The 16,558-nt window shown below is 54.5% G+C and overlaps 1 protein-coding gene across 1 annotated transcript in view; it reads left to right on the forward strand.

Annotated features, from left to right (window-relative positions):
• The first annotated feature begins 213 nt into the window (after positions 1 to 213).
• The window catches only part of UMODL1 (uromodulin like 1), a 70,944-nt gene continuing 54,599 nt past the window's right edge, over positions 214 to 16,558 (forward strand). The window contains exons 1-5 of the mRNA XM_063659821.1: positions 214 to 289; positions 3,487 to 3,729; positions 11,770 to 11,931; positions 12,968 to 13,089; positions 15,942 to 16,128. Of these exons, the coding sequence (XP_063515891.1) occupies positions 214 to 289; positions 3,487 to 3,729; positions 11,770 to 11,931; positions 12,968 to 13,089; positions 15,942 to 16,128 (790 nt within the window). The remainder of the gene's footprint in view (positions 290 to 3,486; positions 3,730 to 11,769; positions 11,932 to 12,967; positions 13,090 to 15,941; positions 16,129 to 16,558) is intronic.

Below are 16,558 nucleotides of genomic sequence, written 5' to 3' on the forward strand. Positions count from 1 at the left end.
ACGGCCATGGCAGTGGTGGGTGTTAACGAGCAGGCATAAGGGACTGCTCCCAGCGGTGCTTCCTCTGAAGTCATTGCCACCTGCAGCAGCACAGGGGACAGAAAGGCCGTTTCTCCAGGTCAGGCAGCTCAGGCCCCTATGAGCCCTGGCGTAACAGAGATCCAGGCTTCTTGGTGGAGGCCCAGAGCCCTGAGCTGCCACCACTGCCGGACGATGCTCAGGACCTTGAGGCTGGCCCTGCTGGCTCTGGTCAGTGCTGTGGGCCCAAGCCAGGCCAGCGGCTTCACAGGTGAGGGGTCTGGGCTTGGCATGGGCAGTTCTTAAGGACAGGGGCTCCCTGGCATGGGTCTCATGAGGACAGCCCCCTGCGGAGACCTGGGCAGGCAAGGACGCCTCTGCTTGGAGAGGCGACATCTGTTCCTTGGTGGACAAGCTTTTCTGTAAGCGCACATGGTAGCAGCTGTGGAGGTGGGGCAGGAGTGCCGGGTAGGGTTTTGGGAAGAGGACTTCCCCAGTGGGAACCTGTTGCTGAATCACCTGGGCGTTCGTGGGGGTAAAATGCAGATTCTTAGCCAGGAGGTCTGGGGTGCAGGGCCTGGAACTCTGCATGTCTGTGGGTGATGCAGATGCTGTGGGTCCTCAGACCCCACTGAGAACAGTGAACTCCTACAGATGCAGAAGAAAGGTCTCCTGAACCTTGGTGCATTCAAGTCCTCGCTTACAGATTAAAAAAAAAAAAAAGGAGGTCTAGCCTGGGCAACATCGTGAGACCCCACGTGTACCAAAAAAAAAAAAAAAAAAAAAAAAAATTAGCCAGGCATGGTTGTGCACACTTGTGGTCCCAGCTACACAGGAGGCTGGGATGGGAGGATCACTTGAGCTTGCGAGGTGGAGGCTGCAGTGAGCTAAGATTGCTCCACTGCACTGCAGCCTGGGTGGCAGAGCAAAAGCCCCCAAACAAACAAAAAAAAACCACAATACAAAAACAAAAAAGGAAGGGAGACCCAGAATGGATCAGGGACTCGCCCAGGCCACACAGCTCACAGGGCAGAGTCACCACAGGAGCCAGAGGCTGCACCAGGGCTCTGTCTGGAGTTTTCCCAGGCATGCGGAGAGCAGAGCAGCTTCTAAAAAACACACAGGAGTTCTGAAACCCCAGAATCCAGGGAAATGGGGCTGCAGAATTTTAAAATCATTTTCCTCTTAAAATCTGTCTTATTCAGTTACAAATTTAAAGGAATCCATTCTGTTTCTAAAATCAACTATGTTTTTGTACTACTTTAAAATTTTTCACCCAGAAGCAGGATTTTGCTTTGTGATTTATGAAATGGATTTTCCCATTGGAACAGGTAATGTGTAGACCCCACAGTTCAGATGCATAATGGGTGGGAATCCTGGGAAGCTGAAGAAGGTCTTAGGAGGTGTTTCCAGAACACTTCATTGCATATGAGGACACGGGGCAGAACCTCAGCAACCCCACATGCGCTTGCCCCGAATTTTCTGTGTGTGCCAGCACTGCCTTCACGGGCATGGCCCCACTTCAGCCTTTTGCAGCCACAGGGCATGGCTGTTATTTCACAGATGACAAGAGAGGGGCACTGGGAGGGCATGACACGGGTGCAATCATGCAACAGGGGTTTGTGAGCCTGGCTGTGAGTGCAGGTCCATCTGACTCCAGGACTCTTGTTGGCCCCAGAGCATTAGGCTTTCCCATCTCTGAGACCAGAATCCAAGACCCCCAGCTCCTGCTCCGATGGCCCTCATGGGTCTTTGCAGAATGGCAGGATCTGCTAAATGCTTTCTTCTCTGGGCTTGGCCAAGAAGCCAGGCTTGGGATGGCACGTGACCTCAGATAAAATGTTAAAAACAAAACAGGGCAAACATCTCCCGGGTTCCACAGGAGACGAGTGTGTGTGTGTGTGTGTGTGCGCGCGCGTGCGTGTGTGTGCAGGAGGGCTCTGCTGCGGACCAGCTGGGGCCATGTAACGATCAGGTGGGGCCCTGGCAGCTCTCTAGAGACCAGGAGCTGTAAGTGTCCTTAATGTGGTTGGCATCTCTGCTCAGGTTACAATGAAAAACACAAGCTAGATCCACTCTGTTAAATTCTCGGTGCAGGAAGTCCTCGGCCTCTGCCTTGCTTGGCGTGGTCACTGAGTAGGTGAGCACATTCCTTCTGGCCATATTCCACCATTCCTCAAGCAAGTCACCTCTAGGCTGTCAGCCAAGCTGCCCTGGTCCCGGAAGCTGATTTGTCCTGTTCCACCCCCTACGACAAGGACCTCCCGTTCCTTTGCGGAGCTCACAGTGACTACCCCACTGGTGACAGCAAGCAGCAGGAGGTCCCCATCCCCTCCCGGCTCAGCCTGCAGGGTGATTTGGGGTTCAGCCCCCTGAGGAGGTTGCAGCTCCAGTCCCTGTTGCTTATGGAGTGGGGTCGCTCTGTGGCAAGTGTGTGGTCCAGCAATCTCGGCTCACTGCAACATCTGCCTCCTGGGTTCACGCCATTCTCCTGCCTCAGCCTCCCGAGTAGCTGGGACTACAGGTGCCCGCCACCACTCCCGGCTAATTTTTTGTATATTTAGTAGAGAGGGGCTTTCACCGTGTTAGCCAGGATGGTCTCGATCTCCTGACCTGCCCGCCTCGGCCTCCCAAAGTGCTGTGATTACAGGCATGAGCCACCTCGCCCAGCCCACACCCGGCTAATTTTTAAAATATATTTTTGGTGGAGATGGGGTTTCGCCACATTGGCCAGGCTGGTCTCGAACTCCTGAGCTCGAGTGATCCGCCTGCTTCGGCCTCCCAAAGTGCTGGGATTACAGGTGTGAGCCACCATGCTCAGCCTCAGCTGGTCTTTTATCATCAACAAACTTCTCACACACTTGCCACAGAGCGACCCCACTCCACAGGTGCTTTAAGTACCTGCTTACTTATCTTCCACCTCATTGAAAAGAAAGCCATGATTGTCATGTCCTGGCCACAGTAGGCCTTCAGTTTGCACTGTGGAGGGGACTGCTGCACGTTCACTTCCCATGTGGCAACCTTGAGGCTCAGGGGGACTAAGAGATAGATGTGCACGAGATTCTACGGCCTGTGGAATGAGCTCACATGGAGCAGAACAAAGGGACGTGATCTCTAAGCGTTGATTCCAGCACTGTGCTCTCTCCTTCGTATATTGACCGTGAGACCCCCGTGCTTCAGGAAGCACGCGTGGGGCCCAGGTGGCACCTCCTCCTCGGTCACAGCGGCTTTCTTAGCAGGCCAGGCTACGTTTATGCTTTATTCTTCTGTGCTCACTCGTGCAACAGCCTTCCTGGTGCGCTAGCAGGCAAAGGCCGGTGGAGACGGCTGGTGGGCAGCTTCTGAGAGGCCTGCCCGAGTGCGGGAGGTGTGGTCTCACTTGCCGTTGCAGAGGGACGCCTTGCGGATAACCGCTCGCATGGATCTGATCCTGGTGTTCTCAGTCGCCTCCTTGCTTGCCTCTTTTAGAAAAAGGCCTCTCCCTGTTGGGCTACCAGCTGTGCAGCCACCGTGTGACCCACACTGTACAGAAGGTGGAGGCCGTGCAGACGTCCTACACGACCTATGTGTTCTGCGGTGGCTGGATCCCCTGGAGGCGGTGCCCTAAGACGGTTTACCGGACCCAGTACCTGGTAGTGGAGGTCCCTGAGTCCAGGAACGTGACCGACTGCTGTGAGGGCTATGAACAGCTCGGCCTCTACTGTGTCTTGCGTGAGTCCGGGGCTGCTGGGCTGGGGCGGGGCCACCCTTGCCGTCCAGACTCCCGATGGGACAGTCACTGGTGGCATCCATTGGCCCCGAACTTGCTAGATCTTCCAGGAGCACGGCTCCCAGCCTTGACCAGGCAGCAGGTCATCAGCAGGGCTTGTCCCTGGCTCCACTCCCAGGTTTCTGAGTCCGTGGGTGGGGGTGAAGTACAATAATTTGCCCTCCTGACAAGTTCCTGGGTGACACTGACACTGCTGGCCCGGGGACCCCCCTTTGAGAACCTCTGTTGTTCTCAGAGGGCTCCTGGACGGCTTTAAAAATGCAGATGCCTGGGTCTCTTCCTGAGAGAGTGTGAGGGAATAGGCCTGGGGCATTGAGAGAGTGTCAGGGAATTGGTCCGGGGCGTGGCATGGGTGTCGGGAGTTTTCAAAGCTCCCAGAGTGATTCTCATATACCGCTGAGTGTGAGAGCCAGCACTGAACTCTCTTCTACAGCAGCCTTTTCTTTCTAAAAGCTGCAGTGAAATGCTTTTGTAGCCAAAATCCTATTCTGAACTCCAATACGTGAAAGAGCTGGAAGGAGCCCCGAGCCTACCACCCTAAGTGCTCAGAGGCCCCCACGTCCTCCCAGTTCCTCAGGGCAGTTTGGAAGCTGCTGTCCTTCCTGTAGGATGCTTGGGGCCAGTTACCAGGGTGACCTGTGTGGTTATGCCAGGCCAGGGTCTGAGCCGTTGGGATAGGGCGGGGACCCAGGGCTCAGCCTGCTGACACGCAGGTGATCTCTTCCAGGCGAGGGGTGTGTGTGTGTGTGTGTGTGTGTGTGTGGTGGCCACTAATTTTGAGTCAATACCAGATCTGCAATGAGTTTCTGTACAGTCAGAAGGTCCTGCCTCGCAGCCCCACTGTGGAGGGATGTGGGGATGTATGACTCCAGCTTGGTGTTGGCCAGGGTCACTGAGACATAAGGGCTGTGACCTCCAGAGTGCAGAAGCCACCAGCTCCTGGGTGCCCCGAAGGGGATCCTACAGGACCCATCTTTGTGGCCTGAGACTGTTGTACCCAGGCGAGTTAGAGAAAACGCCACACTTTGAGACGAATTAAGAGTCTTTTATTAGCTGGTGACCGAGAGATGGCTAACGCTCAAAATTCTCTCGGCCCCGAAGAAGGGGCTAGATTTTCTTTTATACTTTGATTTAGAAAGGGGAGGGGGGTCTAGTTAAAACAATTTTACAGAAATAAAGTAGTCAAAAAGTTAAAAGGATAAATGGTTGTAGGAAAGTAAACAGTTCCAGGTGCAGGGGCTTTAAGACTATTACAAGGTGATAGACTCGGGGCTTTGGGGGTTATCAATCAGACGAATTCCTGGGAACTGCGGATATAGCTCACCACAGCATCTTATCAGTTAACTGCATTTTTGAATGTGCTGGGAGTCATCTTGCACAAGTTAAGTCCTTGAGGAAGGGGCTGCCAGTGAAAGAGCCAAGATGGAGTCTGTCTGGTTCTTTTAGGTAAGGGAGAGTCAATTCAGGTGGAAACAAGCCTAAAAACAGGGTTAGTAAAAACAAGGTTGGGCATTACAAGACAAGGACAACAGCAGAATGGAGCGTGGACTCTGCAAACCAGGGTGTCTGTCTCCTCCAGAACCAAGGGCCCCAGATTGTAGAGTCTGGGGTCTGCATAGACCTACATGCTGGGCCATCCTGAGTGGGCCCTCCCTCAGCCCCCCGTGTGATTTCACCGATGACAGGGAGAGTTGACGCGTTTCTGTTGCCCCGTTCAGAGGGCCAGGCAGAGAGAGGGCCTGATGGTTTTGGGTGTGCTGTTAACAGGCATGTTCCTCTTTCAGGAGTGTTAAAACAATACCACCATAACCAACACCTCCATCACCAATAGAAACCAGGCGGGGCCAGCTGACCCCCAGAGCAACGCCTCCATCACCATTAGAAACCAGGTGGGGCCAGCTGACCCCAGAGCAACGCCTCCATCACCAATAGAAACCAGGCAGGGCCAGCTGACCCCACAGCAACGCCTCCATCACCAATAGAAACCAGGCAGGGCCAGCTGACCTCAGAGCAACGCCTCCATCACCAATAGAAACCAGGCAGGTCCAGCTGACCCCACAGCAACGCCTCCATCACCAATAGAAACCAGGCGGGGCCAGCTGACCCCACAGCAACGCCTCCATCACCCTTAGAAACCAGGCGGGGCCAGCTGACCCCACAGCAACGCCTCCATCACCAATAGAAACCAGGCAGGGCCAGCTGACCCCAGAGCAACGCCTCCATCACCAATAGAAACCAGGCAGGGCCAGCTGACCCCAGAGCAACGCCTCCATCACCCTTAGAAACCAGGCGGGGCCAGCTGACCCCAGAGCAACGCCTCCATCACCAATAGAAACCAGGCGGGGCCAGCTGACTCCAGAGCAACGCCTCCATCACCAATAGAAACCAGGCAGGGCCAGCTGACTCCACAGCAACGCCTCCATCACCAATAGAAACCAGGCGGGGCCAGCTGACCCCACAGCAACGCCTCCATCACCAACAGAAACCAGGCGGTGCCAGCTGACCCCACAGCAACGCCTCCATCACCAACAGAAACCAGGTGGGGCCAGCCGACCCCACAGCAACGCCTCCATCACCAATAGAAACCAGGCGGGGCCAGCCGACCCCACAGCAACGCCTCCATCACCAACAGAAACCAGGCAGGGCCAGCTGACCCCAGAGCAACGCCTCCATCACCATTAGAAACCAGGCGGGGCCAGCTGACCCCAGAGCAATGGCCCTTCTGTACTCTCATTGGTTCCCTAGAGAGCCACTGGCAGGACAAGGCTATGCCTTGGCCATGCTGCTCAGGTGCTGGTCTAAGGAGACCGTTCCTGTCCTGATACCTGGCCCCATTTCCACTTTCCCTTTCTTCGAGGGCCACACACACAGAGGGGCCTGCTGAGCTACAGTTGCTGCTGTGCAACAACTCCACTCCTAGGGGATAGCGGGGAGCCATTAGGACACAGGTGCTGGTGCCACAGCAACTCGGTTTAGAGCATGTGGGCTTTGCAGTCAGGACATGCCCTGTCCTGTCCGGCCTTACCTGTGAAGGCCACACCTCTTCCTACCTGTTGGCATTGTCAGGACTAGTGAGGGAAGGAGGCCCTGGGGGAGGCTGATCAGCAGCCCCTTCTTGCCCCCGCTCTGCAGGGCCACACCAGCCCCACCCATGCCCACCATCACCTTCTGCAAGAGACCCTGGCCTGCTGCAACAAACAAGTTAATTTCCTCCCAGAAGACAGGGAGGCCCCTCCCCACCACCTGCCCTGCATCCTCCTTCACAGACCAGCCTCCAAGAAGTGCCTCTTGTTGGAATCAGCCCCACTTTTAGAGTGTTAACACCTTTAATTAGGGGCTCACCAGGGCGATGCCCTTGCAGTCGGGGAGTCCCATGGGTGAGAGTGGGCTGCCCTGGGGAGCTGCAGGGAGTGGAGGGTGAGGGGAGGTGGACTCACCCTGCGGGCCCTGAGCCCCTCAGTAATGGCCCCTCAGGTTCTAGAAGGCTCACTCTGGCACAGTGAAGAGGGGGCAGACCTAGAAGGAGGAAGGAAGAGAGGAGGGAGGGGAACAGGCACTGCCTGAGTGCATTCTTTCTAAGAGGCCAGGGCAGGAGACCCTCCAATCCCTCGGGCACCAAATGAATGAGTATCCCTGGCTCTGCCGGTGAGGATCCAGGCTAGGGGAGGCGCGCGCCTCCACCACCGTGGCACAGCTCTGGGAAGGCAGCCTGGGGACGTGGACCCGGGGCTGTCTGACCCCCAGGCAGATTTCTGGGGGTTTACCAATCTGCACTTTAATGTAAGGGAGTTTGTGGCATTTGAGTGCGTGGCTGTGGTGACTGTGGGAGGAGGAACATTTCAGGGCACTGAGGACACGGAGTTCTTTCTCAGAAAGGTCCCTGCGTGTGCCGGGGCCTGGTGAAGGGCACAGCCGCTGAAGGGCCTGTATCCCATTTCTTCCCAGCCCCAAGGTCAGAGACATCATGCTGGCGGTGTGAAGGTGCCTGTGGTGGGCAGATTTACACCCCGGATTTTGGCAGCGCGACCTTCTCCATGTTTGCACAGCTCTTTTGATCAAAGCCGATTTTTCCGGGATGCCGCACAGCAGGTTGGCTCTTTGGAGCTGGATGTGAGATGGTTTCAGTAAGTGACCTGTTGAGCACCGTGACTCTGATTTGTATAGAATGAAGCAGGGCCCAAAGCTGGACCTGGCAGATGTTGGAGGCCCCTGGAAATACTGGGAGGCGTGAAAGGCAGGAGATGCTCCTTCCTCTGCGGCGGGGCCTCCAGGTCACCCGAGTGTGGGTGACTCACACCTCAGCCGCCCGGGGGTCTGCGCCTCGGAGTTCTATCCCCCAGACAGTGGTAAAATGCCAGACATGTTTCCTCCTTTCTCCTCCCACTCAATAATGACTTATGCAAAAAAGGGAAGGGAAGCATGGACACACACGTGATATGACTTTCAGTGACTTTTTCAACTTTTTCAGTCCAGCATTTGGAATGCGATGACAACTGGTGCATTATTTTAAGTTTTTAAAAATATAATTACAGAAATGAACACACGAGCCATGCAGAAAATTTGGAAACACAGAAAAGAACAGGAGGAGGAAACGATCCCAAGCCTGCTGCTCAGGAATAACCACCTTTCACATGTCGTTTATCCAGGGCAGACATTTCACAAGAGGATGGCCACTGTGTCCAAGACATTTGTAGCATGATTTTACCACTCAGCAATGTATCCACAGCAGCTTTCATCCCATAAACGTGACTCCACTGCATGCTTTTACGGCCACGTGGCATTACCTCATATGCACATCAGCATTCATTGAGCAAGCGCTTGCCACTTAACAGTTGTTTCTAATTACTCATTATCATACCTAATGCTGTGATGAACATCATACGGTACAAACGCGACTGTGCACAAGCGGGATTATGTGCTGAGGATGAATTCTGAGAAGTGGAACCCAGCATCTTAGCTGTGCTCCGTAACTCCAGTGACACCCCAGTTCTGCACAGGATCAACCTCCTGGCAAACTCAGCCTCGTTAGGCAAGTCCAGGACCCCCAGAGAACCAGGAGACTCCCCAAAACTTCCTGTCCCTGTATGCTGATGACCAGGGGCCCTTTGGTGAGAACCTCCTGTCCCGACCCGGCGAAGAGGCACCGAGGAAGGAGGAGGGAGACAGGAGCGACTCCTCCCCAGCCCATCCAGTCCTCAGCCCTGGGAGCCTTGGGTTTTGTTGCTCAAACAGAAAGCTCCCCTGTGGCCTCACTGGACCGTGACTAACAGTGTTGTCAGGAGCTGAGCAGTTCTGTTTTATTGTTTGCACTGAGTTAGGGAAGAAGGAGATTTTTGACTTTCTAACAAGTTGGACTTGTTCAGCGTTCTCAGGGCACTCAGTCAGGTGGCCAGCTCCAAGGGATGGAGGGGCTTCCCGGCAGTACCCAGTTAAGATGCAAACCTTTCACTTAAAAACATGCCTCTGGTGATTAGGCAACTATTTTTAGAAGCCAGTTTTGGGAGTATTGTTTCTATTTAAATAGGCTTTTAGTTTAGAATAGTTTTAGATTTGCAGGGAAGTTGCAAAGATAATGCAGAAAGGTCCTGTACCCCTCAACCCAGCTTCCCCTAACGTTAGCATCTTACAGCTCTCAGGACTACTTGTCCTAAGGAACCAACACTGGGCATTGTCAGAAACTCCGTAGTTTATTTGGATTCCCCTGTTTTCCCCTGAATGTCTTTTTCTGTCCCAGGAGCCCACCTTCCGTTTAGTCCACACTTCTGCTTAACCCTGAGGCCTTTGCTTTTTGCACTGGGAGACAAAGCAGAGACCTTCAGATTCTCAGCAAGCCTCCACCAGGCTCCTGGAGCTGCTCTCCTCGAGCTGCACCCAACGTTCATTTTTCATGCACGGCTGAGCTGCCTGGTAGAGCTGCCTGGATGATGAGGAGATGAAGAATGAGTCAGGGACAACGCAGGAAAGAGAGTGCAGCTGAGAGGAATGCCCATAGCAAGGCCAGGCGCCGGGCAGACAGGGCTGTGTGAGAAGAGCGGGGATGCAGGCTATCTGCATACTCCGTGACTCTGGCTCCCCCAGCTCTGGACAGCTGTGCAGTGTTCTTGGTGATGCAGTCCCAACAGAAGCCAGGGCCGCCACCTCTTTCTTGGTTGCAGAGGACTCTGCAGAGAACTTGGGGGACCTGAGAGGCCGGTCCCTGGGACTGCAGCCTGCTGAGGCTGCCCTTCCACTTGGCCAATCCCACGAGTTTTCCCCACCCTCATGGGGGTGAGTCCAGGACCCAGTTACCAGCTGGCCTCCTCTAGTCTTTTGGGCTCTGAGAGGTCTTGAGCTGTGCTTCTAAACATCCCCGGGCCATAGACACACAAAGCTTGCCATGCATCTGGGCATGAACTGGACAGCTCTGAGTAAAGCTCCAGGGGAGCATGGCACCCACCATCAGGGTGGCTGGCTATGGAGGCCACAGAGCTGGGCAAGCCTTCTCTGGGGCCCAGCACTGGGGTTCCTCCTCCCTCTGTGTCCTCCTCATGGCTGCCCTCAACCTCTTCCTGAAGCTCCCATCTTCTCAGCTTCCTTCTGTCCTGGGAGATGGGGTCATCTCCTGCCCTGGGCCCACCTCTGCCATCTTAGCAAAGGCACACTGCAGGCCCTGCGGCATCGGGCACACACTCCGCTGTCTCCTGTCCCCTGGGGTTCGGTTTCTTCTCCTTGCCCTCCTCTTGTGCTTCTTGGAGCCCTGAGCATCAGCCCCCGGACTCCTGACAGCTTCCCTTTGGGTGGATTCTCAGACTCCTGCAGTGCTTTCTGAGAGCTCTATAAGCCCCTTTTCTGGAAAGCCCACCATGGCCTCCCCCTGCAGCCTTGGCTGAGGTCTGGTCCCCAGGACCAGCACACATCCCATGGGGACCCCACCGGGTTGGCCTCTTGCCTTCCTCATCTTTGCCTCCTGCAGAGGCTCACCGCCTTTCTGTGTCTAGAGCTGCATCTGAGCTGCGCTCACACTGTGAAGGGCTGGGGAGCTGTGCAGCCAACAGCCAGCGGGCTGGCCTCAGTGGCCGCCTCCAGTGCCACTCTCCCATGCGTCTCCACATGGGCGAGCAGTGGACATGTCCGACTTGACATTTGCACTGCCACACTCCTGGTCTACACCAGGCCGTTCTTCCCGCAGCTTTCCCCAGCTCAGGAATGAAGCCCCAGGGATGCCAGACCTGAAGCCTGGGAGCCTTCCTGAAGCTTCTTCTTCTCTTACACCCCGTCCCGTCTGTCAGCACATCCTGTGGACGCCCCCGCCTGATCTCCCCAGGGTCCCATGCTGCACTCATCTGCACTGTCACCTAGGCCGGCCCCCACCACACCCCACACCAGGCCTGTACCTTGCCTCGTGGGCGCCAGGGCTGATGTCTGCAGAGCTGCTCTGAGCTCCCCTCTGCCCAGCCTAGGCATGAGCCCCTCTCCAGAGTGTCCTTCCAATCCCCCACGCTGCTTCATTCCCTGAGGCGCTCACCCCATCTGAATATCTGTAGATCTCCTTGCACTGTTGTTCCCCCACTGGAATATAAGTTCCCTGAAGGCTGGGCCCTGGGCACCCGGCATTGTGCCCGGCACATAGCAGGTGCTCAACAAATATTGAATGAATGAATGAATGAATGAATGAATGAGCTATCAGGACTTGAAGCAGCAAGGGGCCCTCTCGGGGTGGTGGAGCCCCCTGGACCTGGACTTCTGAGGCCTAGAGGGAACAGAGACACCTAGGACCCCAGCTGAAGCTGCCCTGGCAGGACAGATGGACAGAGGATATGAAAGCCAAAGCCAACGGCCCTCCAATGGGGTGAGTGTCTGCCCAGGCATGGGGATGGGCCCCGAACAGGCCATAGACCTACAGGCAGACTTCAACACCAGGAAGCACTGACATGAGGTCCCCGTGTAGCAAATCAGGTTTGTCTTTTATCGCCAGCATCATTAATTGTATCATTTTCTCCCAGCCCTGAATCAGTCCGGGGAGTTCACATCAAGACCCGGGGTCTGCCCCGCAGAGGGGCCTGAACCACCCACCTCCCCCTGCAGCTTGGACACCGACTGTCCTGGACTGGAGAAGTGCTGCCCCTGGTCAGGGGGGCGCTGCTGCATGGCCCCTGCACCCCAAGGTAGGCTGCTGTGGGCCGTGCTCATGGACAGGCAGCAAAGGAGGGTCTCGGTGAGGCCTGATCTGTGTGAAGGTGTGGGGAGGAGTGTGTTTCTAGGAGCAGTGACCGATTTCACCAGGAGCCCCCACCATGTGCACAGGCAGCGCCTGCTCTTAGATAATTTCTTAGTCAAAATCTGGCCACTGAACTCTCGGGGGAGAAATCTCATGGCGCTCTTGGGGCCCTGAAATGGGAAGACGCTTCTGGTGGAGCAGAGACCCGGATTTCCCAGTTTGCCTGGAGAGGCCAGGAGCTCCAGGTAGATTTGTTGCAGGTGTGAAGCTGGCTGTGCCTGCAATGCCACAGGGGCCTGACGAGCACCACAGGACCCGTAGGCAGGCCCTGCCGCCTCAAATGTGCACCTGCTGGTCTGGAAAGTTCTCTTTTGATTGGGGTCTGCATCCAGGAGAATGGGATGGCCTACACATATATATATGTATAATGTTACGTATTATTTGTTATTTAAAATATTATATATTATAGCATTAGTATGGTATGCAGTAATAAAGCAATAGTATACTTAATATCAAATATTATATCATAATACTATATCATTATACTACATGCTATTATATAGCATATGTCATATTACCTATGATTATACTATCCAATATTTGTAGTATCAATAAAATAATGACACAGTATAAAGTAATTTTCTATATCAACATACTATGCCGGTATAATGAGGCTGATAGGCTCTATTTACCCCCTAAGCAGATCTCTTCAAGGGAAGGCTCGTTGCTGTGGGTCCCAGGCCCAGCTCACCTCTGAGCAGGGATTGGTGGTCTTCAGGGACATTAGGATGGAGAGGAGTGAGGGGCGGGCAGTGAGGACATCCCCCGTCTCCTGTGGTAGATGTCTTTTTGCAGGGAGGTAAATGCAGAGCAGGGCCTCTCATGGCCTCTTGTTCCCTCTCCTGCCGCCTCTCCCACCCCAGCAGCTTTTGTGACTTCAACCTCTCCTGGGTCCATAATCATCAGTGTTTTCCCTCGTGCAGCTCCAGAGAGGGACCCCGTAGGCTCCTGGTACAACGTCACCATACTGGTGAAAATGGACTTCAAGGAACTCCAGCAAGTGGACCCCAGGCTCCTGAACCACATGCGCCTTCTGCATTCCTTGGTAGGTGAGACAGACAGGGGCTGCCTGCACGCTCCTTGCGGCAGCTGCTCAGGCAGACCCAGCTATGGGGCTGTGGAAGGGACCTGGGGGTTGGGGAGGGTGATGTTTCACAAATGGCCCCAAATGACTGACTCTGAACCAAATTCTGGTTCTTAAAAAATCAGCTTCAAAGAGGTATGATTTACATACAACAAAATGCACACAACTGAAGCGTGTAGTTGGCTGAGTTGTGATGTGTGTACCCTCGTAGGCCCGCCTGTTGTGGTGGAGAACGCGGATCCCTAAGCTTGCAGGGGTCTGCAGTCCCAGCAAAGACAGCCTAAGCCCCGAGCTCTTCCCTCACCACCTGCACTCCCAATTTCTTCAAGTTCTGGCTCCTGCTTCGCGGAAGCCGGCACCATCCTGGGAGTGCCGAGATGGGAACCATAGCCCAGGGCTGGAGAGCACCCTGGGGTCCGATGGTTAGCAGCGCCCCTGGCCTCTCCACACAAGTCAGAAGCACACCCCAGGGTGACATCCAAAACCGTCTCCAGACGTCGCCCACTGTCCCCGGGGATAAAAACAAACACCCTGGCTGACCCTTGCTGATGACACAGCTCATGCTTTCTGGCCCATCAGCTGTGACTTATGTCAACCCGGATGTCTTCTCCAGCTCAGGCCACCGTCAGTCTCGAGAATCCCAGTGTGGACAGGGCGCTGCGTGTCCCCAAGGCGGCCCTCCCTGGGGGATGGTCTGGCTTCAGGGCCGGCTGCTGACAGGGGCCTGTGCTCAGAGGGGCCTCAGCTTGGTCTAATGTGCTGCTGTTGCCTCTGGAAATGCTGAACACTTTTCAGACAAGGGGCCCCGCATTTTCCTTCGGCATCTGTGTAGCTGTTCTGTGCTTCAGATCTTCTGTGTGTCCCACGTGTGCCTGGGTGTCCTGGTGTCAAACCCAGGGTTGGGGCTCTCCTTGGCCGTTAGACTAAGCTGGCTGGGAGCCCAGATCAGATGGTGCACACCTCACGTTGTTCTGGGCTGCTGGCCAGTGAGCTGCTAGACAGGTAGTCTGCAGCCTCGGCCTTAACAGCCCGGGCTAGGAGTGATTCCTGTTTCCTCTTAGCTTGTTAAGGGGACTGCCCAATTGGCCAGTAAGAAACTAGCTCTGAAGCCACACTGCCTTGCCCTAGTGTTGCCACTCATCAGCTGTGTGACCTTGGGCAAGTCACTTAACCTCTCTGTGCCTGAGATACCTCCTCCATTAAATATAAATAATCGGCCAGGAGTGGTGGCTCAAGCTTGTAATCCCAGCACTTTGGGAGGCCGAGGCAGGTGGATCACTTGAGGTCAGGAGTTCAAGACCAGCCTGGCCAACATGGCAAAACCCTGTCTCTACTAGAAATCCAGTAATTAGCTAGGCGTGGTGGCATGTACCTGTAATCCCAGCTACTGGGGAGGCTGAGGCAGGAGAATTGCTTGAACCCGGGAGGCGGAGGTTGCAGTGAGCTGAGATCATGCCACTGTACTCCAGCCTGGGCTACAGAGTGAGACTCTGTCTCTAAATAAATAAATAAGTAAATAAATAGAAATAATCATAACCCTGCCTGAGACAGGGCCATGAGTTTAAATCATACATGTAAAGAGCTTGAGATGGTTGCTGAGCTTCCTGATGTGTGTGGGGCCTGAGATGTTGTGGTTGTTGTGTTTTCAATATTGCTGCGTGCCACCTGCTGTCTCCTCGTGCATGTAGGTTTTGTGTCTCCAACCAGCCCATTACCCCCTGCAGAAGCGCCTGCCTTGCACAGGGGTCAGGCACCAGCAGGGGCTGGGCTCTGAGGCCTGCTTCTGCTGCTGAATAAGGGGTTCCAATGAGGCCGGGGCTGGTTCCCAGTTCTGTATGCTAAATTATGAGCTGCATCTCCTCCCAGGAAGGGGCTTCAAGTGTGTATCGGAGGACTCCTGCTCTCCCCAAACCTCCTTTGGAGTTCCCAGTGGAGACTTAGGGGTTTGCTGGCAAAGTTTGTTCTGGTGACCACTGGTCTGGCTGTGCAGCTGCCGGTTTGCCTGGCTTCCCAAGGGTTGAGATTTCAAGATATTAAGCTGAAATAAAAATAATGCATATGAGATGAGGAAAGTGATCATTAAACCTCAAAAAAGTAATTGGATGTGTACAACAGGAGACCGTGGCTTTTGATCTCGAATTGTCTAATTCTAGAATTCTCTGTTGTCAGCTGCAAGAGACCTGCAGTCTTGGCAAGGGTGGAAGACCGAGGGTCCTGGGACTGGCTGCTGTATTAGTGTCCTGGGGCCACTGTAACCAAGGACCACAGACTGGGGGCTTCAAACAACAGAAACTTATTCTGTCACAGTTCTGGGGGCTGAAGAGTCTGAAATCAAGGTGTCAGCAGGGCTGGTTCCTCCTGAGGCCTCCAGGCCTCTCTCCTTGGCCTGCAGTCTTCTCTGTCTCTTCACATTGTCTTCCCCCCATTCATGTCTGTTTCTGTGTCCAAATTTCCCCTTTTTGTGAGGGCACCAGCCATATTGGATTAGAACCCACCTTCACTAATTATATTTGCAGTGACCCTATTTCCAAATAAGGTCACATTCTGAGGTACTGGAGGTTAAGACTTCAACATATGGATTTTAGGGGACAGAATTCAGCTTATCACAACTGGTGCTGAAAGGTACTGATAGTTCTGGTTTGTAGGACTTTTATTGGAATAGTGATGGCTATATAAGTACTGTAGAGGTTCTTTGCTGAAGAGCAGAATGGTGTGTGTGTGGACAGTTCATTTCAGCTCTGCGGGCCTCAATCTCCTGGTCTGTCTGACGGGGTGTCCTTCTGCTGTGTGACGCTCTGATTCTGGCTTCACAGGTCACCAGCGCCCTGCAACCAATGGCCTGCACCGTCCACCACCTGCACTCAGCCCCTGGGGACGCCTCCACCACAGTGTCGCGGCTGCTACTGGGCCTGCTGCGGCCACTGCCTGTGGCCGACGTCTCCGCCCTGCTGGGCGACATTGCGAAGCGTGTCTACGAAGTGATCAGCGTCCAGGTGCAAGGTTGGGCTTCCCTTGATCCTCCCTCTGGGGAGGCTGCAGGGCGGTGCCTGAACAGCCAAAATGCAAGGTGGACGCTAAAGCCAGGCCAGTCCTTTTCTTTTAAAGGAGGTTTAAGTTCAGGAGCAAAAGAATAACTGGTTCAAGTGTGTTCATCCCACAGGTGTGGGACCCATCTTCAGCTCACCCTGTAAATTCCAAGTCCCCAAGTGCAGACCTCGAGAACTTATTTTGCCCCCCATTTCCCACCCCTCTCCCCTTCCCTCCATCTCTCCTCAGATCCCTCTGGCCTCCTGCCCCCTTAGCAGGCTTCTCCTTCCATCCTGGTGGACACTGGAGTGCAAATCCCAGAGCCACACACAAAGAACTTGTTTCTTCAGTTCTTTCGTTTCCTAAATCTCCCTCTCGCCTCTTTCCCACCCCTGCCAAGGAC

Source organism: Pongo pygmaeus, chromosome 22 (genome assembly GCF_028885625.2).
Source record: "Pongo pygmaeus isolate AG05252 chromosome 22, NHGRI_mPonPyg2-v2.0_pri, whole genome shotgun sequence".
In the NCBI taxonomy this organism is placed as follows: Eukaryota; Metazoa; Chordata; class Mammalia; order Primates; family Hominidae; genus Pongo; species Pongo pygmaeus.